This window comes from Equus quagga, chromosome 22 (assembly GCF_021613505.1).
Source record: "Equus quagga isolate Etosha38 chromosome 22, UCLA_HA_Equagga_1.0, whole genome shotgun sequence".
NCBI classification, from domain to species: domain Eukaryota; kingdom Metazoa; phylum Chordata; class Mammalia; order Perissodactyla; family Equidae; genus Equus; species Equus quagga.
In genome coordinates, this window is record NC_060288.1 from 23964223 (window position 1) to 23989202 (window position 24980).

General features: G+C 40.5%; 2 protein-coding genes across 6 annotated transcripts in view; one reads left to right on the forward strand and one right to left on the reverse strand.

Moving 5' to 3' along the window:
* PRIMPOL (primase and DNA directed polymerase) overlaps positions 1-3543 on the reverse strand; it is a 40521-nt gene extending 36978 nt beyond the window's left edge. For 4 of the 5 annotated variants that reach the window (XM_046648366.1, XM_046648364.1, XM_046648361.1 and 1 more), the window contains exons 1-3: positions 3289-3543; positions 2102-2160; positions 1646-1730 (exon numbers count right to left, since the gene is read on the reverse strand). The gene's annotated coding sequence lies outside the window, so the exon portion shown is untranslated. The remainder of the gene's footprint in view (positions 1-1645; positions 1731-2101; positions 2161-3288) is intronic. The other variant, XM_046648362.1, reaches the window with a different exon arrangement.
* Positions 3544-3858: 315 nt separating this feature from the next.
* On the forward strand, positions 3859-24250 carry CASP3 (caspase 3). The gene is made up of 7 exons (XM_046648684.1): positions 3859-3940; positions 14658-14725; positions 17055-17179; positions 19933-20061; positions 20394-20569; positions 20837-20957; positions 22383-24250. The coding sequence occupies exons 2-7, from the start codon at positions 14673-14675 to the stop codon at positions 22610-22612; spliced, it is 834 nt and encodes a 277-aa protein (XP_046504640.1). The 5' UTR covers positions 3859-3940; positions 14658-14672; the 3' UTR covers positions 22613-24250.
* Positions 24251-24980: the final 730 nt, after the last annotated feature.

Below are 24980 nucleotides of genomic sequence, written 5' to 3' on the forward strand. Positions count from 1 at the left end.
GGCAGATGTTAGCTCAGGGCTAATCTTCCTCAAAAATAAAATAAAATAAAATAGAATAAAATAAATTATAAACCAAGAAACAAGGAATACAATTCTAAAGGTATCAATATAAATTTCATAACAGATATACCTAGGAAAGGAATACAATTTCAATGGATTGAAAAGATGGAGTAATTTTAAATAAACTGCTTCAATTCTTCGGTATAAAGTGATACGGCTCCTTATTGCTAGAAAGAGTCTTAGTATTCAGTTTACTTCAATCTGCTTTGCATACAGATAGAAATCCCCTACATTTAGACAATCTGAGAAACTGACTTTCTCCTATGAAATTAACTTTTAATAAAGTCCACTGATTACTTAATGAAGAAAATAAACACAGAATACAATCAGATATGATTTCTAGCTCCAGTATCTAACCAATAACTGACTAGGAATAACCATGTGGACATTCACACTTAGTGACGCTGATATGGGGAAAATTCTGATTTTGTAAGAATATTGGTACCACCACGGGAGAGTGTCATACATGAAAGCGAAGGAGTCAGAGTGGAAAACTAGTTTGACACTTACCAGACTGAGGGAACCATGAACGTCAACAGAGATAAAAAAAGAGAAGTTCAATATATGTTAGCCCTCGCGTTCTTTGCACAGTTTGACTATTTTAACAGCTGGGTTGAGGGTTAGAAGACAACTGGAGCTTGTACTATTTGAGCAGGAAGTTGACTGACAAAAGCAAAGGAAACAGAGAACAGGAAGGCATCTGGCATTCTGGTTTCAGACTATCATATTCCTCATCCTTACCCTCTGAGAGAATATGTCATCATTTTAGAAACGCCTTTAATTCCTAGTGGGGAGAGTGCTGTCTTTCTTTTATATAATTGTACATCAGAACCCCTTTCACACAGGGACTGTAATTCTTTTTGGTAACAGCTTCCAAGTTCCAAAGAAAAATATTTGTTGTATTTTAAAATAGTAGGCTTAGGAGCTGTACTGTTTCTTAACGTTGCCCCTGAATATTTATTTAACCATGTTTGATACCAGTTTTACAACTAAAGGTGGTTGGGCTAGAAAAAAGGCTGGCTTAGTCCTTTTAGAGTAACTATAGTATAGTGAGAGAAGGGGACGTGGGGATGCAGGTGGAGAGATGACTCAGATGGCCAACCCAAGGAGCGCTGGTTTCCCTGGGTTTATGCCTCAACTTGCCCAGCTAGGACATGTGACGGCCTGGTGCCCAGGAACAGCTGGCTGGGGCTGCATGCTTCACAATTACTGGCTTCTAGGGAGACCTGAAGCCTGCCTCGCCGTGTTCTCCCTAGGCCACATCTCCTAGTTTCTTTCTTTTCTTGTCTAATCACAAGTCAATTTCCATTCCCCAACTCCAGCTTCCCACTCTGTCCTGAGAATAGATTCATCAGTATTTTGTGTTTTCTGTATGTATGTTCTAATTCTAGTATTTAGTAAAGTTCTGGTGTTTGGCAATGTTTACTTACTATAATCTCTTTTATGGCATCTTGGAAAACATTTATACTATTTCTCCCACTGCTAAAGTATTCATAATAAAGTACATGATTAAAATTCATTAACAGTAATATTAATATATGTTTACTGCCCAGATGAATAACCTTAAGAAATTAAATATACTGACTGAATTTGATTTTTTTCCACTTCAGTCACTTTGCCAGTCTATGCTTGAACAGAAGTAACTCATATTTAAATTTCCCAAAATTCTCCTGTAATGGATAAGAAAACACATGATATGTCATTCTTTTCCACTTACCCCTTTCTACCACCTCCACAGGCTCTCCCACCCAAACAGACTAACCCTGCCAGACTAATCACCTTTAAAACTATTTTTCATAATTTTTCATAGGGACACTCATTAATGATTCAGAGCAACACTCAATTCACACTATAGATAATATCAAGAAGTCCAAACTCTCTCCAGGATCTGGCCCTAAATCACTTACACATTTTATTCCTTATCATTTGGCCTTCTGAACCAACGGAATGATAATCACCAAATGAATGATAATGACCACTCTCTGCCCCTGGCCCACTCCAAGAGCCCATACATTTCTCTCACCTGGAATGCCCCACTTACCTTTCCCAAATTCTTCCCCTTCAAGGCCCGGATCAAGTTCTGCCACCTCTGAGACAGCTCTGTAAAAACAAATTACTGGACTCAGTCAGAAGACACTGCCTCCAGACAACTGTTTTACTGTAACTAAAGTTTCTCTAGACTAAGTAAATTAGCATAATTTACACAAAAACAGAAAACTGCTGTAGCTTTAACTGAAGCATCATTTTGGTAAGAAAGTTTAGTAGAGGAGCCAGCTGTGGGTAGAGCGGTTAAGTTCGGCTTGCTCACTTTAGCCACCAGGCTCATGGGTTTGGATCCCAGGCGCTGACCTACAACATTCCTCAGCCACACTGTGGCAGCCACTCACATACAAAATAGAGGAAGACTGGCACAGATGTTAGCACAGGGCTAATCTTCCTCAAGCAAAAAAAAAAAAAAAAAAGAGGAAGATTGGCAACAAATGTTAGCTCAGGGCCAGTCTTCCTCAGCAAAAAAAACGAAAGAAAGAAAGTTTAGCACAGGAAGGGGTTTGGGCATCACCACGGCATAACAGGACTTGATGAACTATAATGGTGCCTTTCTTATGAATAACTGCATGCTGAACTACTTAGGGTTGGGAGTGGGTCCTATTCTTCAGTTTTACCACAGCAGAAAAAGGATAGCCAAATATTCACCTTCTCTCAATTTGGGAGGGATAAAGAAAGGCCTAAGTTTTATTCCTGGGATCCGAGTTTAACTCCTGTAACTCTCCTTTTAGCAAGAACAAACTACTTAACCTCTTTAAGCCCTGGTGGGGACTGGAATTCCTACCTCCCGGTGTTGTTGAAAGGCTCAAACAAGAAAATGCATTTGGGCACACCTAAGAGCGCAGAACAAGCGCTCAACAAACGGTAGCACATATATAATGATGTATACTTATGTACAAAATACGGCCCCTGATTTATACCCAAATAGGCACAAGTGTTCTTAATACGGGGTCCCTGACTTGTCAGAATATCATGAATCTCTAGAAATTGGATGCGCAATTTCGTGGTCATTTGTGTGGGTAGATTCTTCTGCAAAAATGATTCACAGTTTGCATCAGAGTCTGAAAGGATTTCGTAACCCAAAAGAGGGGAACCAGTAGGCAGTGCAGGTTTTTGACTTAGGGACGAATTGGAGGGGACCTAAGGAAAGGCTTCAGGTCATGCGGGGGAAGGGGAGATTACCAGCGCGGGTCGGCCTGCTCCCCTTCCTCCCAGAGGTCCAACAGGGCGGCAGGCCCGCCCTCGACTCCGGTCTCTCTGCCCCTTGGGCCTGGCGCGGCTTTCCGGTCTCCCTCCGTTTCCCTCCAGAACCCCCCGCAAGGGGGGGACACCCACGTGTCCTCTCTGGCTGGAGGGACCTGAGACCTGCCCACGGGGGCGCTAACGCGTCTTCAAACCTGGCGCGGGGTCGGGACCAGAGCGCGCCGGACCCATGAGAGCGCGGCCTCGGGGCGGTGCTTGGCGGCGTTCTCTGCGCGGGGGCGGGGCCAGAGCGGGCCGGGCCAATGAGAGCGCGACCTCCGGGGGGGCGGTGTTCTTGCGGCGGGGGCGGGGTCAGAGCGCGCCGGGCCTGTGAGGGGCGGCTTGGAGGAGGCAGGGGACGATGTTCTTGGACTGGCGGGCGGGCGGGCGAGCGGGGGAGCGCGCCGGGCCTCTGTGGGAGCGGCGTTCGGGGCGGGGGCGGGGCGGGAGACATGTCGACGCGGAGGGGGCGGAGCCAGAGGGGGCGGGCCGTGCTCGGAACGGAGCTGAGCCGGACAGGGTGGGGGCTACAGAAGCGGAGCTGGCGGGGCGCAGAGCTGAGGGGCCCGGAGTGGTGCGTGGAGGCTGAGCGGTGAGTGCTGCCCTCCTGTCTTCTCGCCGCGGCGCCGTCAGCCCGGGGCCCGCTCCCTCCATCGGCTCCAGCCCAGCGCGCGCCCCGGGGACCTGTTGGGCCCTGCGGCTGCTCCGAGGAGACGGAGGAGATGGGCACAGTCCGGGCGGCGGATCCTTTGTTTTGCCACGACGACGAGTGCGAGGACGAGCCTGCTGCCCACGGAGCGAGAGAGTCGGCCTGGGGTCCGGAGGCCGGGCCGGGGGTGTGGAGGCCGACGGCGGAGACTCGGCTGGAGATGCCGACCCGGGAAACCGGACCGCAGATCGAGAGGCCGAGCCGGGAGCGTCGAGGCTGGGGGAGGGTGGTGGGGGAGGACAGGGGGACGGGAGACCGGGCCGGGGAGCGGAAACCCGGCTGGAGATGCCGAGCCCGGGGGACGGGAGGCGGACCGAAGATCGAGAGGCCGGGCTGTGGGTTGGGGGGAGACGGGGCCGGGGCTCCGAGGCCAGGTAGCTGGGGGCTGGACCCCGGTCGCGGAGCTCGCGGGAGGGGGTCGCGGGAGGCCGGGTGGGAGGAGGTCGGACCTGGGAGCGGAGGCAGCGGGATGCTTGGGAAGTGAGGGTGCCCGGGACCGCAGGCTGAGTGTTGGATCGGGAAGGGAGTCGCGGATGGTCGGCGATGAGAAACGATGCCCCGAGGGCAGGAGGCGGGCCCGGTACTGTCTGAATGGCGCTGGCCCTCGGAGCTGAACCTCCCATTATTGGAAGAGGGTTTGGTCTCTGCTGCCTTCTTTATCTCGGGCCTGGATCTTCCCGGATTGCCTGTGTGACTCAGTTTTCTGGAGAAGTAATTTCAGGTGTTAAACTCTAATTCCTTTTCAGACCTGAAGGTCTCCATGAATCCATCCAGTTCGGCCATGTGACTATGTGTCCGTGGCCGAATTCACCCAGGAGCTGCTTTGAAATCCGCTCAGGCCACGCTGAATGAGAGTGCCTTTCTCACACTTGTCACTCCTGTTCTGCTCTCAAGCTTTACTTCCCAAGCAGCTGCCTCTGTCCCATTCTCAATCAGTGGAACCCAAGCCAGAAAACCAGGAACCAGGCTTCTCAGCTACCACTCTCCACTCCTTCCCCAGTTAGCCACCAAGCCTCCTAAATGTCCACCAGATCTGTCCACTTCTCTCCATCTCTGATTTAAGTCACCATAGGCTCTTACCTGGCTACAGCAGCCTCCTTCTTGGCCTCCATACTTCCAGACACCCTGCCCCTCTCATCCACTCCATTCTTTAGAGCACAGGCTGAGGGATCTTCACAAAGTAGAAATCTAGAAAACTGTTTGTTTGCCCATAGGATAAACCCAGTCCCTTAACATGGTTAACAAAGCCAAGCACAGGTTGGCTCCTTTCTCCCCTCCCTTTCCTTATCTTTCCTTATAGCACCGTTTCACTTTCTACACAGCCATGCTGCTCTTAATACCTATTCTCTGCCTGAAACACACCTGCATTCATCACATCTGCTTGAGGAACTTCTGCTTAGATTTCTGTTCTCCTTAAACATGTGAAGGTTAAGTCATACCATGTGCTCCTTTTGCATCGGAGTTCCCCAAGAGGGAAATATCATATTCTTTGCAGTTGCTTGTTTCCTTTCGTCCCTACTAGCTTGTAAGCAGATTCCATGAGGAACTGTTTATGTTGTTCCTTAGTGTCTTTCCCCTTATCCAGGGCCTGCACAAGTGAATACCCCTCCTACAGTATTATGCTTTTTAATAATTATGCCCTATCTAGAAAAAATAAACGTGTTTTAATATTACTTAGCAAATTATAATTAAAAGATTGGATTAGAAAGGAATGGTAGAGGTGAAATATGGAGTCATTGTAACAATGTGAGTATACAAGATGGTAACAGGAGGTGCTTAGCAAGGAGGTTAGACCAGCCTGTATCAAAATGTGCTCAGCCACTTGGAATGCATCGTAGTTACACGTGATCTCTAAGAATGAAATGCAAAGTTTAAGTTCTCTCCATCACAACCTGATGTTTGAGCTTTGGTTTTGCTTTGCTCTTTGCAAAAGAAGGCTTTTGAAAGTTAGAATGTGTTTTGGAGTGTGGCAATAGAACCTGTTAACAGTAAAAAAGAAATAAAACATTATACCTAATTAAGTCAGATTTGCTTTGCTATCCTGAAAAAAAGGCCTTGCCTCCTGCCATTTTAAGAGACTGGCATCTTATCTGATGTAGACAATTACAATGCCTCTTTAACTGCTTTGCTTTCGAACCTAATTTAGCACAATCTCCTACTGCTTCATCCCCCTTGTAATTCTAGAAAGCAGTCTTTATTCTCATGAACGGTGTTAAATTAATTCTGGCGCTTAATATTAGATACTTTTTAAAGCTCTGCCTTAAAGATGTGGATCACTGATGTTTGGGCCTGAAAAAAAGATGTGGGAATTCTTAAACTGTTATATGCTGTTTTGTACACATTTAACAAATACAAATGTAATAGGGGGAATAGGTACTCTGTTGTCAGACAACCTAAGGCCAGGTCCCAAGGGTGACACTTACCAGCTCATCCATAAATAGGCGTAAGTAATATACATACCTCACAGGGTTCTGAGGATAAAGTGAGATAATGTCTTTGAGGGTGCTTTGTAAATGTCTATGTCATATTGTTATTTCTCTCCCTATTTTGTTCTTGCCTTCAAATTGCTTATAGAGCTTCTGAGTTAGGGGAGAGTAAGATAAAGTTATCTGATGTGTACTGAACACTGGCATTTGCCTTGTTGAGCCACTTTTGAATGCTAGTCAGCATGGTCATGAGTCCCACATTGGGCCAGGGTCCTTCTCTCTCCTATTACTTGATGCACTCAAGGTTTGCTACAGTACTTTGCGCACAGTTGGTGTTCAGTAACTTCTGATGGCTCAGATGATGATTGAATAGATACTGCTGACTCTGACTTTTTGCAGTTTCAAACCTTCTCTGGCAGGCAGGATTTCTTTAATCAGATGGTTATAAACTTAAAGCTGCTTCTATAGAGGAGTGGTTCTCAGTGGGAGGGAAGAGGCCTTGCAGGTTTATAAAAGGCGCCCAAGATCCTTCATTTTACGTTCATTTCATACAAAATATTTAGGTCTGCAAGGACTTTCCCATTTCTCCTTTTGTCCCTCCAAAGACACCATCTGAGGGCCTCAAGGGAGGGGAAGACAGACCCCTTGCACATAGTCAGTACTGTGTTCTTTCTGGCTAATGGCTTTGAATAGTGGGGAGGACTCCAGTCTGTCTTCCTGGTCATGTGGCCCTTGCCAGAGACAAAGAAAGAATGGTTTTATTTGTTTGTATTGCACAACTGAACCTATGTTAGTTTATTCTGTGTTTAGTTTTACTTGCTGTTTGTGTCTTTTCACCTTAATTACAAAATAAATAATAGAAGATTGATGTTACCAGGCCCAATGACAATATCCAGTTTGGTGATTGTTATAAATCCCCAAAGAAAGAAATTGAGAGACCGGATGGGGAACGATTTCAAAAAAACCTCTAGTACATTACAGCTGAAATGTTTTCTTAGCCAAACTATAGGCAAAAGTATGTTCTCTCTGTTTCACTTACTAAATCTGGAAATGTGACTGCTTTTGAGACTTTGGTAACAAATGCCTCTCAAATTGGTGATAAATACAATCCTGGTGTTTTTCAAGTTTTTTGACAAAAGTTGAGTCTCCCCAGAAGTCATACTGGAAAGGCTTCACCTTTCTTTTGAGGCAAACAAAGATCAGAAAATAAGTCTTAATGACTTATACTGAATATTTAACATGAAACCAGTTATTTTACTTTTAGAAGTAAATTACCCAGGGGCATCAGAAACAGCATAACCATCATTTCTGTTTTCTTCATTAATTAGAGTAAGTGCACCTTATACTATTTCAGTGTCTCTGCAGTCAGTTTCTACCATGTTATTTATGCTCTTTGTCTCATGTTAATTAGAGCTTCTAGGTTGTGGATTTTTGTTTCCTTCCTTGAAATCATCGATAGTATTCCCCGTCCTATATGGTACGAAGCCATGTAGAAGAGTGGGCGGGTAAGACAGACAGATCCTGGTTTGAATCCTGGCTGTGCCCCTTGGAAGTTATTTACCTGTTCTAAGTCTCAGTCAACTGAACTATGGAAAGGGGATCATGATGTCTCAGCATCATGGGAAGGATGAACCAGAAATACATAAATAAATAACACATCAGTCAATCAGTAAAAGTATCTTTTAGCCCAGAGTCTAGCCCATAAGAGTAGGCAGTGGGAGGAAGGGTTATTACGCAACACTTTGTACACAATGCTCAAATCACGCATGGCATTGTGAATCTTCGGTCTTTTTGGCTACCTGTTTTGGTAAATCTTTACTTATAAATTTTTTTTTTCAGATACTTATATTCATGGAGATGATTCAAAAGTGAGCAGTGTTGGTTCTTATGTCTTATTTTGAGATTTTAAACCCGTTAGAGCAGAGACCAGGTTTTATCCCTTACATCACTTTCCTTGTAGGACAGGTAGCAAGAACAGCCTACTGATGGGAGATGGTTTAGCTGAGTAAGACTCTCTCAAACTGGTTATACTATTTCATGTCTCATTTTGAAATCTCTACCATAGGCACACTTTCAAACTATTCTGTTTTTTTCTGAGGAGCCCTGAGCTAACATCCGTGCCCATCTTCCTCTACTTTATATGTGGGATGCCTGCCACAGCATGACTTGCCAAGCCGTGCCATGTCCGCACCTGGGATCTGAACCAACGAACCCCAGGCCGCCAAAGCAGAATGTGCGAACCAGGCTGGCCCCAATATTCATTTTTAATAACAGGGTTTTTTTCCAAATTTTTAATGCTTTATAACTTCATGTAGATATTTTAATTTTAGAAGTTAATTTTTATTCCTCTACCTTAACTCTGTAGATAGTTTATTCTGCTTTACTTCCTTATTGTAGTGTGCAATAGTCTCTTTAGTTGGCTTAACCACAATATAAATAGGGAGAACGTTACAACTTTTCACTTCAGGAAAACACAGCATAAAATATTTAAGTATCTATTTTACAGTGACAGTAAGTTTATGCTGACAACATTTTTTAACTTTCGAAGATCTGACTGTTGTGGCTCCTGTGGCAAGTGTTAAAGGAATTTAGGAACTAGAGAAGTGATTCTAAGACCCAAGTTCCAAGTTGCTATCTAATGTCAAGTAGTCCACTTGGAACTTCTCTGGGACCTAATTAATATATGTTAAAAAGTTTACCTTATTATCAGCAGCATCCTGAATGGATGGAAAGAAGTACATACATCAGTACAATCAGAAATAATTGGTGTTAAGTCCATTGTTGTGCCAAGATATATTTTTTAAACCCCTATTGTATATTTTCCTATTTCTGTTTTATCAAATGAAAATGTTGTAAGAGGGGCTGGCCTGGTGGCGCAGTGCTTAAGTTTGCACGTTCCACTTCTTCATGGCACTGCTTGGCAAGCCATGCTGTGGTAGGCGTCCCATGTATGAAGTAGAGGAAGATGGGCATAGATGTCAGCTCAGGGCCAGTCTTCCTCAGCAAAAAGAGGAGGATTGGCGGTAGTTAGCTCAGGGCTAATCTTCCTCAAAGACAAAAAAAAAGAAACTGTTCTAAGAACTTAAACTCCTGTTATTGTTTAGGGCCTTAAATATTTCCCTTGGGGGATAATTTTTTGTCTTTCTAGGATGAGATCATCATCCCCAGAATAACTTGTATCCAGCCAGGCATTAGCTAATGGAGGTGAGGTCATGCTAAATGTTAACACTATAGTGAGTTCTGCAAGAAAGTTCTGCTCCCAAGAGTGTGGGTTTGGGGCTTTTGTGAGGAAAAAGCAGATGGTGGCAAGTAAGTGCAAGTGTGCACATGTCTGATGCAATGAGGACTTTGTTTACCATTATATAAATTTTTAATAGTATGTGAAGGTCAACTGATACTGTTGCGGTATATATTATTCAGATACCAATAATGAAGGAAACAAAATACATATAGTACGTTGTTCCTGAGAAATCCTTATCAAATAGTCTTAACACTGTTTTAGATCCTATTTTAACAGAAGGCATGTTTTTGCCTTTCAGCCACCAATTACCTTACTCAAGCAAAATAGTCTATCTCATGTCTAATATCAGAAATGATTAAATGACAATTGCTTATATTCGGACTGATCTATCTGCAACTTTCTTTAACTTTTGGGAATTATTTGGTTAACGAAAGTTGATTAAATGTGTGAAAAGGAGATGACTACTTAAACGTCAGCTAATATTTAGATGAAATCTTCATTGGTAGGAGTCAAGAAGCCAAATATTTTTAAACTCACGAAGGCTGGTCACTATTTAAATCTAAACCTTCTATTCCAGTCATAGGATAGAATCGTTGTATCCCACAGCTTTATCGTTGGCAGGAAAGGAAAGGTTGCTAGAAGTTGGTATTTCAGCCCAAGAATCACTGCACTATTTGCAGAAGTGTTCAGTAAGAGATCTGTCCTTAGGGCCTTGATCGTTGGTGGGAACCTACCAATATTTAGGTTGATATGTAGTATGAGCACATACTGTGTACCTGCATTTGGCAAACTTGTTCAAAGGGCCAATTTGAGGCAAACCCTGGGGCCAGCAAGGACACTGACAGGAGCTCCAGGTTCAACTTCAGAATTTATCATCTTATTAAGGTTTCTTTCCCATTGTGTTTTCACTCCAGATTTTTTTACAGGCTGGCCATAAAGTCTTGAAACATAGGTCATGTTTTCTCATGGATTGCAATGTCAAATAAACCATTTATTATGTATTTGCCTATGTTTCCGGAATTGTTAGCCACTCTGGAACTTGTTAGCTACTCTAGCCACTCTGATTAGTTCTTTCAATTAATCAAATTAACCATGACTTTATTTTTCAAGCATGGATGGATAATTATTTTGATTTATAGTCTACCCACTTAGAATTGGCTTGCATGGGGCAAGTGAGTTGGTCTTTATGACATTTCTGGTTCAAGGAAGTTTGAGATTTCCCTGTACCTAATACATGTTTGTTATATGTACGCAAGAGAAAAAGAAAGGCAGATGGCCTGGAACATGGTACAGAGCAGTCAAGGAAGGGTTGCAAGTTTCATAGTAGTAGAGATTCCCTATTTTTGTCACTCTTAAAAAAGGGCTGAGAGTTGAAATTGGCCAGCACAGTCCTGTTTGATGCAGTCTGCCAATGTTGATAGATATTATTTTATGAAATAATCTTGGTTCTATTTTATAACTTTAAAAACAATGCAGCTGTTATAGAAAAATTAGGAAATATAGAAAAATATGAAGGAATAAGTAAGTTGTCAGTATTTCCATCATCTAGAGATAGCCACTATTAATAAATTGGTTAATATGTAAGATGCTGTATAATTACTTTTGGTCTTTTTCTTGTGTTTATTTTAATTGAGATTGTATTGTTTTAAGCAGTTTTGTAGCCTATTTTTACTTAGCCTTATGTTATAAGCATTTCCCATGTCACTGATTAGTTCTTTAAAAAAGTTTTATAGCTATATTAACCAACGTATGGGTATACCATAACTTAACTATTTCTCTGCTCAAATTCTCACTATTTTGATGAATAATGTATCCTTCCCTTTCTCTCCTCTCCCCAACCCCTGGGGTTATTTCCTTAGGCTGCATTCTTAGAAGTCTAATTTTACTAGATCAAATTTCAAGGCTTTTATTGGGGGTGGGGGGCATGTTGTCAAAATGTTCTCAAGAGATGATACCAATTTATGTCCCTTCCAGTAGGCTATGAGAATGCGTGTCTCATGCACCTTTGCTGGCATTGTGCATGATTAGTTTTTGGTACTACTTGATAAAATCCATGGTAAGCACACATGAAAGTATAGATAGGACATTTGGGGATTCCTGTCTCATAGTTTATCATATGCAGTCATATGAGAAGTACCTCATCCTCCTTCCATCAGATTCACCAGCCTTCACATGTTGTGTCCACAGAGTTAGTCTTCCTGTTACAGAGGGTGAACCCTCACTTGTTCTTATCAAACCAAATAAGAAATCTCTACCCCTTGTCCCTCTCCAGCTGCTGTCCCATTTCTCCTTTCCCCTTCATGGCAAAATTGTGCTTACTCACTGTTGTCTTTACTCGTTTTTGTTCTCTCATTCTCTCAGTTCGCTGCAGCAACCTTGATCCTTTTAAAGTATAATTTTCAAAAAGTAAAACTTGGCTGCTGTGTAAATATAAAATAAATTGTGTCAAATATTTTATTCAATTAATTAATTAATAATAAAACCAGTAAGATGTTAAGACCAGTTCAAAGGAGAATTTGAAACTAAACAGATGTAGATGGTATAATGAAATGAATTTGCTAATAGAAGCAAAACTGGTTAATATCGTGTAGAGCAATAGAATGTAGTTTGGGAGGGTCATCTTTTCTATAGATTGGGCATCCGTTGAATCAAAGACAACAGGATAAAATTCATTTTCATTTCTGTGGAGAATCATTTGCATGATTATCTGTTTTTTATGGCTTAACTTCCTACAGAGTTCTAAAGCAGCCTAGTCAGTAGAAGGTCCATCAAAGGGGACACCCATAAAATCAGATACTCCCCAAGATTCCTCTAGACAATGCCTAGCACCACACTAAAATGATATCCAATAATTTTTTTGCCCATTTCCAAGTTTTGGACAATTTTTTCTGACAATCGCCACCATCCTCATGACATTCTTGCCAAAGCCAGTGGTCTTCTTTCCTCATCTGACTTGACCACTTAGCAAGATTCGAAACAACCCAACACTCATTGAAAGACATCTGCATGCTTTCGTACACCACATTCACCTGATTTCCCTTTTTCACTCACCTCTCTTTTAGTCTCTTGCTGGCCCTGCTTCCTCTAGTAACCGTCTGTGTATCAGAGTGTCCCAGTATGTCTCCAGCCCTGATCTCTTTCTCGATTCCAGATTCTTAACTACCTATATTCGCTGTGCAGCTTTAGTCCACGCTCCCAGCATTCTTTCCGGAACTATTCCAGAAGGCTTCTCATTGGCCTGTGTGCTTCCACTTCATCCTTCTGCAGTCGATTCTTCACTCCGCAGCCAGAGTGGTATTTTTAAAGCATCCTGTCCCTCCTCTGCTTCAAACACTCTAGTGGTTTCTCCTTGCAGTTAGGATAGAGTCGAAGCTCCTCTTGGCTCCTGAGTTACCATGTGATCTTGCCTTTCCTGCTTCATCTCCCTTCACTCCTTCCCTTCCTTTACCATGTGCTAGTCAAGCTGGTCTTTCTGCACTATGAGTGCACCAGACTCTTTCAGGGCCTTTGTACTTGCTCGTCCTTCCTCCAGCAAGGACAGCCTCAGTTGGTAGCCTTTATGTCATTTAGATCTCAGTGTTAATGTCACCTCAGAGATGACTTCCCCAACTACCTTAGCTAAAGGAGCTCACACTCCCAGTCTATTACATTACTCTATTTTATTTTCTTCATAGCCCCTGTCAGTATTTGAAATCTTATCAATCTATAATTAGTCCTCCTCTCTAGAATGAAAGCTTCTTGAAGGTAGGAACTTTGTCTTGTCTTCCACCCTGTCCTAGTACCTAGAATGGTACCTGGCGCAAAGCATGTGCCACCAGATATTTGTTTACTGACTAAAAGATGGTTCCTCCCAGCTGTACTCACCATCCTCCCTTGGTTTTCTAGAAAAGCTACAGGAAGTAAGATGGTAGAAAAGCAGAGAGCCTTTATAGAAGTGCAGAAACAAAGACTAGCTTCGAGAGAAGGTCAAAGCCTGCCCTCCCCTGTGGTTGAAGTGGCATGTGACACCTCCTCTCCTCCATATTCTTTTCTCCATCTTTCCCCACCCAGGTGCACACAGAACTTAGGGAGACAGGAGGGAAGAACTTAGCTTTGGAGAAGAGAAGAGGTCTCCTTAGCTTTAAGGAGACCTTGAAGAGGACACTTTGGTACTGCTTTCAGTTTGGGAAGATAGAAAAGGTCCGGAGATGAATGGTGGTGTTGGTTACACAACAGTATGAGTGTACTCAATGTCACGGAACTGTATACTTAAAAATGGTGAAAATGGTAGAATTTGTGTCTATTTTACCACAGTTTTAAAAATTTAAATTTAGAAAGGGGGAAGGAGGCTTGGACTTTCTGTAAAGGCTTTTATGGTTGAGCAAGTCCTGTTGATGGGGTTGTGTACTCTTTTAAGATTTATGATTTTAGCATAAGAGTTAAGTTAAAGTCGTATTTTGATTGGTGTTTTTGAGTTAGCCAGGGCTTCTAGAGGCTGGAGAAAGTCAAGATTTTTTTCTCCTTGTTTTTCAAGTTTTTGGTTTTCAACTGTGTTGAGTTGAAAGGCTGAGTTCTGACCAATGAGCTGATGGATTGTAGTAGAAACAAGTGGCAGTCTGTATCTTGATCTGGTGGGGGCATACAAGTGTAAAAATTAATCGAGCTGCACACTTCTTATCTGTGTACTCTATGTACTTCGTAGCTCATTTCAAAAAGACAGAGAGATTGAGAGAGAGAAATGGGCTATATTACACATTCCTTTACAAAGGATTATTCTCAGGTTTGACTCACAAAACCCTTTAACAGTAGAGGTGAAGCTGGGGTGGGAGTGGTATTGCTAATGGGAAAAAGTCCATATAAAGTATTTAGAGAGATGATCATTGGAATAATTAACATAGTACAGTGATCTTATAATGACTGATTTTGATTAACTTCTACTTTCTTTATATTCTAGTGAATAAAAGTATCCATGGAGAACTCTAAAATCTCAGTGGATTCAAAATCCATTAAAAATTCAGAAACGTAAGTATTTAAACGGAATCCTGTATAATCAGTGAAAGATAGGTGTATGTAATACAGCAAACCTTGAGGAGTGAGGAAGCAGAAAAAATGGGCTTTCAAACCAAGAGCCCCAGTTGACTTCCTATCTCAACAGCGATATGGCTTTACACGCGTTAAAATGATCCTCTCTGAAGCTCCTCCTTAAAATGAAACTTTGATGGAACTTGGGGGAGGATTGAGGGAAGGACCAGGTACAGTGCCTGACCCATGGTCGGCAACCCTGTCTCAGAAGCAGAAGGACACACAGGAGAGGCAGGACATGCAATTGTGGGTGCTTCTGGGCCTTCCCAAATCACTCGCAGGACGAAAGGTTTTGTGTTTGGGGGAGGTTTTTTGCCTCCTATTTATTTATAAGTTTTAAGACTAAAATGAAATGCCAATTCTGAGTCTGGAGAAGAATTGCCTGTTTATAGATTATCTTTTACTCTTTTTTTCCTCAGTCTTCCTTTTTGAAATATTCTGCTTATTAATGCTTCTAATGAAGAAAGGAAAAAGATAAAACTCAAACACTCTTAATTCCTGTCTGTTATTATCCATTTGGGATCTCTTGTGATACTTTTAATTCTAAAAGTTTATTTCTGAGACCCAGTATTATTATTCTGAACCACCCAGGGAATTACAAACTAATTGTAGTACCAAACAATAGTATTACAGCAATACTATTAAGAGCTTACCAATAAAGATTTAGCAATATTTGTTTCACAAAGGAATTTTCCTAGAAATTAAACCTTTGAAATGTGATTTCTGGGGCTGGCCCCCTGGCCGAGTGGTTAAGTTCGCGCGCTCCGCTGCAGGCGGCCCACTGTTTCGTTGGTTCGAATCCTGGGCGCAGACATGGCACTGCTCATCAAACCACGCTGAGGCAGCGTCCCACATGCCACAACTAGAAGGCCCACAATGAAGAGTATACAACCATGTACTGGGGGGCTTTGGGGAGAAAAAGGAAAAAAATAAAATCTTAAAAAAAAAAAGAAATGTGATCTCATTTTAGAGATTTTTGGGGTTTTTTAAAAATGACTTACACGTTTTCTTACCTTTTCATATAGTACAGAACATAATTTAATAGCAAATTGCATGGGAGCTCAAAACAAATTTAGGTCTCTTTTGATCCTATGATAAGTTGTCCTCATGCTCCTAGGCCTTTTGAGTCTCTGCTCTTTGTCAGGTGTGCCCCCTCCCACTCTGGCTGTCCCTCTGCCTGGAGAGGAGCAGCAGGAGGTGGTAGGGAATTACTCTTCTGAGGTTCATTATCTGTATGACCTTCAACAAGCCACTCATCTTTCAAGAGTTTTAATTTTTTCGTCTGTAAAATATGGGAATCCTTACCTCTAGCTAAATATAATAGTTCACTTCTGAACTTGACTGCATTAATTTAGTCTTTTAATCTTTTTCCAACAATTTCTTTTAGAATTGTGTATCATGTGAAATACTCTCAGGTTAAGTGCATGAGTATGTTGACTTTAGGTATCAACGTTTGGCTGCTCCTACGCCTGTCATGTCCTCATTCTTGGTCCAGATCAGGGTCAGGCCTGCAGTCTGTATCAGTCAGGTTTTATTGGAACATAGCTGCACCCATTCGTTTACATATTGTCCTCAGCTACTTTCACCAGCAGAAGGGAGTTGCTGCAACAGAGACTGGACAGCCCACAACCCTACAAGACTTAATATTTGACCCTTTTGAGAAAAAGTTGATTGATCCTGAGCTAGATAACAGAGATTTTTGGATAAGTGACCTTGAGACAAGTACTTTCAATTGTTTACAATAGTGATTCCATGTATTAATTTGTTCAGCTCATGGAGTTTAAGAAACAATTTAGCAATTGTGATCAATATTGTGCTTTGAGTCATCTTTGCATTTGTTGATTTCTTATAATTTCAGGCTCATTTTTAAGATTTTACTCTTACCTTGAAGGGTAAAATATTTCACATAGTTACAGGGATTTTTTAGAGTATAAAATGTATTTGATGAAATTTTAATAAAATTTAGAGAAAAACATAAAATATAGAGATTAAAAGCCTGAACTCTGCAGTCCAACAGATGGTTTCAGCCTTGGCTCTGACACAGTAGTGTCTGCATAACTGTTAGCACATTCCTTAGCCTCATGGCGGTCATTTCCTCTTCTGTGAAATGAGTTTTTGTGCAATTTAAGTGAGGAAAAGCCTGTAGCACACAGCCTGACACATTACATTCTACAAACTTTAACTATTATGTGCTTTAGAAGTTGTATTAATGTGAACAGCAGCATTGATCATTTCTATCTTTGTAAACTATTGTTTGATTTTCAAACAGAAAGATCTTACATGGAAGCAAGTCAATGGACTCTGGAATATCCTTGGACAGTAGTTACAAAATGGATTATCCTGAAATGGGGTTATGTATAATAATCAATAATAAGAACTTTTATAAAAGTACTGGTATGTATCATAACAATTTTTAATCCTTTTCAAATATTTGTACCATGTATATTTAGTATAATACAAAAAATAGTATTGATGTTATTAGTAAATTATGACATAGAATGGCCATAAGGTAGAGAGAGAGCAGGACCCACAGGTCCTACAATTCACCATGGACTCTTAGTCTCCTGCCCATCATCACAGTCTCTCGCTCTTCCAACAGCTAGCCTCCTATCTGTATGTTGGCCTCTTCTGCCCTGACTTCTCTGTCACACTTGCTTCTTTATCCTTCTGCTCCCTCTTTTATGCTAATGGAAGGATCTCAACAAATAGTAAGTAGTAGTGTTTGTCCTTTCCAGGAACTGTGCAAGGCACCTCACAGATATTGTCTCATTTAATTTTTACAGCATTGAAAAGTAACCGCCATTAGATGCTGAAAGGTTAATATCCTTGCGGATTCACACAGAAATTTAGTAGCAGAGCTGGGCCTCAGACCTGGTGTGCCTGACACCCCAGCCCGAGCTCTGAACCCACCTTCTGTGCTGCTTCACTTCCTTGTGTTTTCATTTGCTCTATTGACTTTTTCCTCCTCTCCTACGGATGGCAGACCCCATCTTAAAGAGACCTTACTTCTACTCAGCTTCCTCCTAAGCTTTGCCCAGATTTTTGTCTCCTTCCCTAAATTTTGAAAACATGTACTTTAAGCTCACCATCTTCACTTCTTTCAATTCCCCTTGAACCTGTTTTGCTGTTTCCTCCTCACCCTCTACTGAAACTGCTCTGTTAGGTTCGCCACAGGCTGCTCACCAAATCCCCTGCTTAGTCTCTATACTGTGTACTATTGAATCTAATAATACATTTTAGAAATTTTTTTTAGAGAATATAAAAAGATAAAAGCCTTCATGATCCTAAAAAGCTAATATCATCTTGATATATCGCTTGATGTTTTTCCTTGACCGTTTCTTAAAGCATAATCTTATTCATAATATGCAAGCAATATTGTATCCTGCTTGCTCCACTTAATGTAATATTACCATGTTTCATGTTGTATAATTTTTGTGTTATTTTAATGATTGTATAATACCCCATTCCTGAATCATACCATTCCCTTAATTTGCATAATTTACCATATGAATGAACATTTGGGCTGTTTCCCTGTTTTTCATTTTCAAATTGATGATGTGATAATTCTTTGAATTGGCATATTAATCACATTAGAATTAATTTTTAATTAAGGAAACTAGAAGCATCAGATCTAATTTAGGAGGCTATCTACCAGAGTGGTGGTAAAAATGGAAAGAAGCCAGATTACACTGGAAAGATAAGCAGGATTTGGTGTTAGATTATAAGGAGTGAGAGAAAGCGTAGTTGAAAATGGGTGTCTAATCTGAACAGTACCGTTTCTATTGCTTTTGGCTATAAGTTGAGATACCGTCTTCAGCCATTAGGTATTCTGCTTCACATTGCTAGTGATGATGCCCTCTTCCTGTAGAATTTTACATTGCTGAACCTATTCTTTTTTTTAAAAAAAAAGTATATCATTCCACTCTTCCCCCCAAAATAGTTAGACCAGTGGTCGGGCCTTAGCCTTCGAGTGAGCCCCTTGTCTGCTCTGAAATTTAAAGGTCAGGTTCTCACAACGATCTCTGACAGCCTGATGTTTTCTGTTTTACTACCAAGTGGCTCACAAACCAGGACCAGAGTTCAGTCACCTTGTCACACAGGTGCATGGTGTCCTCAGCCTTTCCAATATCAAAACCTTGATCAGCTTATTTTAATTTTATAGAAACAATATATGGCCCTAATAGAAATTTCAGAAATTACAGATTAGCAAAAGAGAAAAATTAAAATCATTTATAGTCACACTACTCAGATAATATTTTGGAGATAAAGATATTTAATCTTTTTTCTATTCAGACATATTAAACTTATTTCTAAGATGTGTTGCCCCCAACACTTTAGCATTTTTAAATCTGAGTGCATCATACAGTCAATCTGTACGTTTCTGTGGAAGGTTTGGTAAAGGAAGGTTGAAAGCCCAGGACCCCTGGATGCAGATCGAACACACCCTTTGTTCCTTTGTACAAGTCCCTGGTCCTCTGTGCTCCACATCCCACATCTGTACAAGTGAAACAGTCGTCGTAGCTGTCTCATGTTGGTTGGAAAGATTAAAGGAGATTACCCACAGCAGAATGCCTGATGAACAGTGTTACTGTGCAGTGGTTTGTGGTTTTTTCCTGAAAAGACATTATGAAAGTAGTAGTGTATCTTAAAATCGTTGGGAACTTAAAAATCAAAGAAATACAGTTTCTCTGAGTGTGTGTTTTGTTATATATCTATATAATTTTTTCTCAAAAGTTGGATCATATTTTCTAGTATTTTTTTAATAATCAATGACCATTTTTTCCTGGCAAAATTTTGTCTACAAAAATGTTAATGGCAACATAGTATTCCGTTATTTAAGTGAACCATCATTTACTTAACCAAATCACTCTCGTTAGACATTGAAGTTGTCTCTGTTTTTCACTATCTAAGCAGCTGTGAAAGATATCCTTGTGACCGTGACATTGATATAGCTTCTATTATGAAGTGTCGTCTAAATACCAAGAAGTTAGAGACTTTGTGTCCTTATCAGAATAATTGAATCTTCATAGCATTTGAAAGGAAGAACTGACTATGGATCCTGTGAATTGCTGAATAGTTTATTTCATCTCAGAGCAGTTAATCTTCTTTTTTTAAATGCAATTAAAAGTAATTTTTTCCATTCTAAGGAATGGCATCCCGGTCTGGTACAGATGTGGATGCAGCAAACCTCAGGGAAACATTCACAAACTTGAAATACGAAGTCAGGAATAAAAATGATCTTACCGGCGAAGAAATTGTGGAATTGATGCGCAGTGGTAAGAAATAATTAAAAGAATTACCTTCATTGTCCAACTTTATATTACAGTTTGGATGTAATTACACATATAATAATAAAGCATGAGAATTGTGGAACTATACTGTGCATAATCTTACTCTATATTTTATTTAAGTAAAATAGAAGTTATTTATGCCAGCTACCTAAAATGGTTTGAGGTCTGTTGCTCTGCTCCAAGCTGGATCTAGATGATCCCTCTTAGTTTTGTTCTCAAGTTTCTTCATCTTATTCCCGTATGGTATATATGAGATTGAGTAAAGTTATGTTGTTTTTTGTTTGTTTGTTTTTTCTTACTTGTAAATGTTTTTCCAGTTTCTAAAGAAGATCATAGCAAAAGGAGCAGTTTTATTTGCGTGCTTCTAAGCCATGGTGAAGAAGGAATAATTTTTGGAACAAATGGACCTATTGACCTGAAAAAATTAACACGTTTCTTCAAAGGGGATTGTTGCAGAAGTCTAGCTGGAAAACCCAAACTTTTCATTATTCAGGTAATATATAACTGAGCAACTCAGTTATCAAGGTGGATTATGAAAAGGGTTTATTTTTTTCCCTGAAGCTACTGAACTGTTGTTACTATTTTATTCATTTAAACCACCACTTAGGAGATATAGAATAAATCTTAGTTTTGGACTTATATCAAAAAGATTCTGCATAATTAACATCAGTTTTTACACAGCCTTTCCATTTCTTAGGAATTACAGTTATTTGTGTACACACATATTGTTTTAAATAAATGTTTATGTTTTTACCTCTAGGCCTGCCGAGGTACAGAACTGGACAGTGGTATTGAGACCGACAGTGGTATTGAGGATGACATGGCGTGTCAGAAAATCCCAGTTGAGGCAGACTTCCTGTATGCGTATTCCACAGCACCTGGTAAGGAAGTTACAGATAACGAATGTCATATGTGGATTTTCAGCAACCAAGAGTGTATTCCAAAGGCATCAAGATTTTGATATACATAAAAAACAGCTAACTTGTCGGTATTTTAGGGTACCTTAACCAAACAGAAGTCTCAAAAAATTGTCTTTAGCCAAATTTGGCTGGAAAATACGCATATATAGAAAGCATGCTTACCCAGTATCATTCATGAACTAATAGCAGATAGGATGCTGTGTTGTAATATAGGCCAAATCAGAGCTTCATCCACTTCTTAGAATGGAGAGAGGTCTGTTTTCCAGGAATTCTTTGGAAGATAGGAAATAAAAAAGATAAACATGAATAGTATATGATAGTGTTGAAATGGAATGAGGGGTGGGCCAGCCCAGTGGCGCAGCAGGTAAGTTCACACATTATGTTTTGGCAGCCTGGGGTTCGCTGGTTCGGATCCCGGTGCAGACCTATGCATCACTTGTCCGGCCCTGCTGTGGCAGGTGTCCCACATAAAACAGAGGAAGATGGGCACAGATGTTAGCTCAGAGCCAGTCTTCCTCAGCAAAAAGAGGAGGATTGACAGCAGATGTTAGCTCAGGGCTAATCTTCCTCAAAAAAAAGAAATGGAATGAGGGAAAAGGAACAAGGTAAAAAATGATCTATGAATAGGTTACTAGCCTCCACTTTTTGTGGTTGTGTTGCACATGCAATTACATAAGTAAATATTTATTGATCATACAATTATTTATTGAACAACTAACTCAGGATGTCACAAAGGTAGAAAATATAGGACAAATATATTTTTAAAGTGTCACATTTTCAAATATGTTCAGTATGATTGCTTTTTAATCTCCAGGCATCTTTCCAGGTAAAGTACTTCTAAACTAAAAACAGTGGAGCCTATAGTTAAAATGAAAAAGTACCATAAAATACACCATTTCCCTTTTTGGACTTCTTTAATACTCTGTAATGTATTTATTGTACTTTATTCAGATGCCCTTTAAATAAATTTAGGACACTCAAATGTGTGTGCATATGTAAGCAGTTTATTTCTTGGATAAGCCAGTAATCTGATTGTGACACCATGCTACTTACAATGACCCTGTTTGTATCTTTGCTTTTGCGTCGTCTTCTGCGTGTTTTCCTGTTTTTCCTTGTTGGAAGGGAAGCCCAGAAAGTAGAACTCTCAGTAATTCAACAGTAAAGGTAGTCCACGACTCTTTTTCCCTTGTTGAAAGCATAGGTATATACACAGTACACTTTCTTTTTCCCCTCCAGCATCATTTCCCCTGAAACCAAAGGTGTCGTTTGTTTGTTTATATAGCTAATAATACCTGTGGGAGTTTATGCTTGTTTTTACCTTTATGGTTGTGTAATAATTTATAAAATCTGATATCCATGGTACTTTGGTTATATTTTGCCTTGCAGGTTACTATTCCTGGCGAAATTCGAAGGACGGATCCTGGTTCATCCAGTCGCTTTGTGCTATGCTGAAGCTGTACGCCCACAAGCTTGAGCTTATGCATATCCTCACTCGGGTTAACCGCAAGGTAGCCATGGAATTTGAGTCCTATTGCCTTGACCCTACTTTTCATGGAAAGAAACAGATTCCGTGTATTGTTTCTATGCTCACAAAAGAACTGTATTTTTATCACTAAAGAAATGGGTAGGTTTTTGTTATTTTTTTTGTATGCCAAGTGAGGAAGCAGTATAATTCATACTGTATTTTCTTCTCTCGTTTAAATCTCATCTAATCCTCCAAGTGGTACTTTGAAACATGCCGCTTTCGTCGCAATAAAACTACTGTGAAGCTACCTCAAACTCAGAATCAGGTAGTTGAAATTGAATTGAATTAGGAGTAAATAACAATGGACAGTGGTGCAATCATGATGAGAGAAAATGATTGTAAATTAACGGCTCTCATCGTTAGCAATTTTTAGTGATGCTATGATATGAATTTTCAAGTAATCATGGGAAAAGTTAAATATTGCAGTAATGGATTTCAGTGATACTGATGTGCTCTCACTTGAGTATGCATCCTGGTCTTTGTCAGACTAGAAACGATGATGTGGAATAATGTTTCCTAGAACTGTGCACCCATGGGCCTGGCCAAAGGCTTGAGGCCCGTGACTTTAGAATTGGTATTTGGAGATAAGTCAACTGTATTTTTAGATCATTTATCTGAGTGCATGGTTTTGTGATGTTTGTCCTGAGCATGTCTTTGTTGTAAAGAGTTGTGTTTAATATTGAAAAAGAAACTAAATATTTTACTTGGGAGAAAGCATGAGCACGCTAAGTTGACTCTTTTAAGACTAAATACAACATTAATAAAGGGAGGCGTAGTTAGAACTATAAGGTGCTGAAATATAGCTCGTCTACCAGCATGTGTATCCTGGCATATTTGTCTCTGTGCCATCTGTTGAGCTTCAAATACCAGCAAAGCCTCTGAAGAGCTGTTATGTGAAAACCTCAAGTTGTTGGTCAAACTGAGTAGCAGCATGTATTGAAGAAATTCTGTAAGAACATATTAAAATACAACTTATATAACAAACAGTGAATCGTAAGGAAGAAACAAGGAATCAGTCAGCTGGGCATTCCGTAAGGAGAAGATGGTTTGAGCCTGAGCAGAACCATGATGCGGCTTCTATGTGATGAAGGCAGAGCCAGAGACCAGAAAAAGCGCTGCTGACTAGTTTCTTCATATGTACCAGTGTGTGTGGAGGATGCCCCCAGGGCAGGAATCTCCACGAAAGTGAGCCAAATCAGAAATTCCTGAAATGGAAATTTTCCAAAGATGGTGAGGGTCACAATAAAAACCATAGTACTCTTTGTAGTCAAATTTTTGAGCACGTTAAGTTATTTTCTGTTAAAGTTTACAATCAGGAAAATGATACCATTATAATTATATACTGTTCTCTGAAATGAAAGGACCATGGTACATAGGGCTTCAGAACCATCTAGTCTTGCCCTCCTTTGGCGGACGGGGAAACTGAAGGCCAGAAAGGAGAAACGGCATGGCCGCCAGCCACAGAGGCCGGGCTCCAGCCTCCCCAGTCAGGAGGCGCTGAGCCAGTGGCATCCTGGTGTCTTACTGGTTGTCAGTCTGACATTTCACGTAAGCTTTCTTGTGCTCAAAGAAAAGAACTCACATTTATAAATGATGGCTATTTGTTTTGACTACGTCTGTAATTTTTTCAAAGTAAATGAAGCATGTAATGATGACTCAAGCTATGTGACTATTTTGTAAAAATTTATTATGAATTCTTATTTCAAAATATAAATTCTAACAAAATTCCCAACGTTTGTTTTTGTTGTTTCTGATGTTGTGCTGCTAATTGAAATTAAAATGTTTTCAACTAAGAACTTAAATTGGAAGGGCCAAAGAGGATACAACAGAACCCTATAATTAAATGTTTTGAGATAGTGGCACGTTACCATATAGAATAAGCAGACTTCTGTTCTTCCCGGGCCCTCTCAGAAGGCCCTGTTCCTAAAATGACCATGGTGCCAGGAAGGATACTAGGTTTGCCTGGATCGCAGTCCCTAAAGATGACCATATATTTGTTTGTTTTCCTTGCCTTGTGCAAGGGTGAATAACAGAGTATAAAGGATATTGCTGAAATGAAACATTTTCACCACGTAAGTTTTACATAGGGCTAATAGGGGGAGGTAAAAAAAAAGAACTAAGGGATTATGCAACAAACCATTGATGTTCACTGATGGCCACCTCTGGGAGATGCGGTTGTGACAGGAAGATGGTCCCTTTTTTTAATTCTATATGGTTAGTAAAGGAATATAAGAAAGTGCAAACTTGGGTGGTTTTAAATTTCTTCCAATATTTCTATAATGAACATAGATTACTTTTAGGTCGGGAAACTAAATAAAATTCTTCTAATTGTCCAGTTTCCAAGGAGTAGAGAATGGCATGAATAACTTTTTTAAGACTCTTTTAAAGCTATAGTTCTGTAATGTGTTGAGAAAATTAAGCCCATTCTAATCCTCCTACTATATAAATAAGTCTTAGAT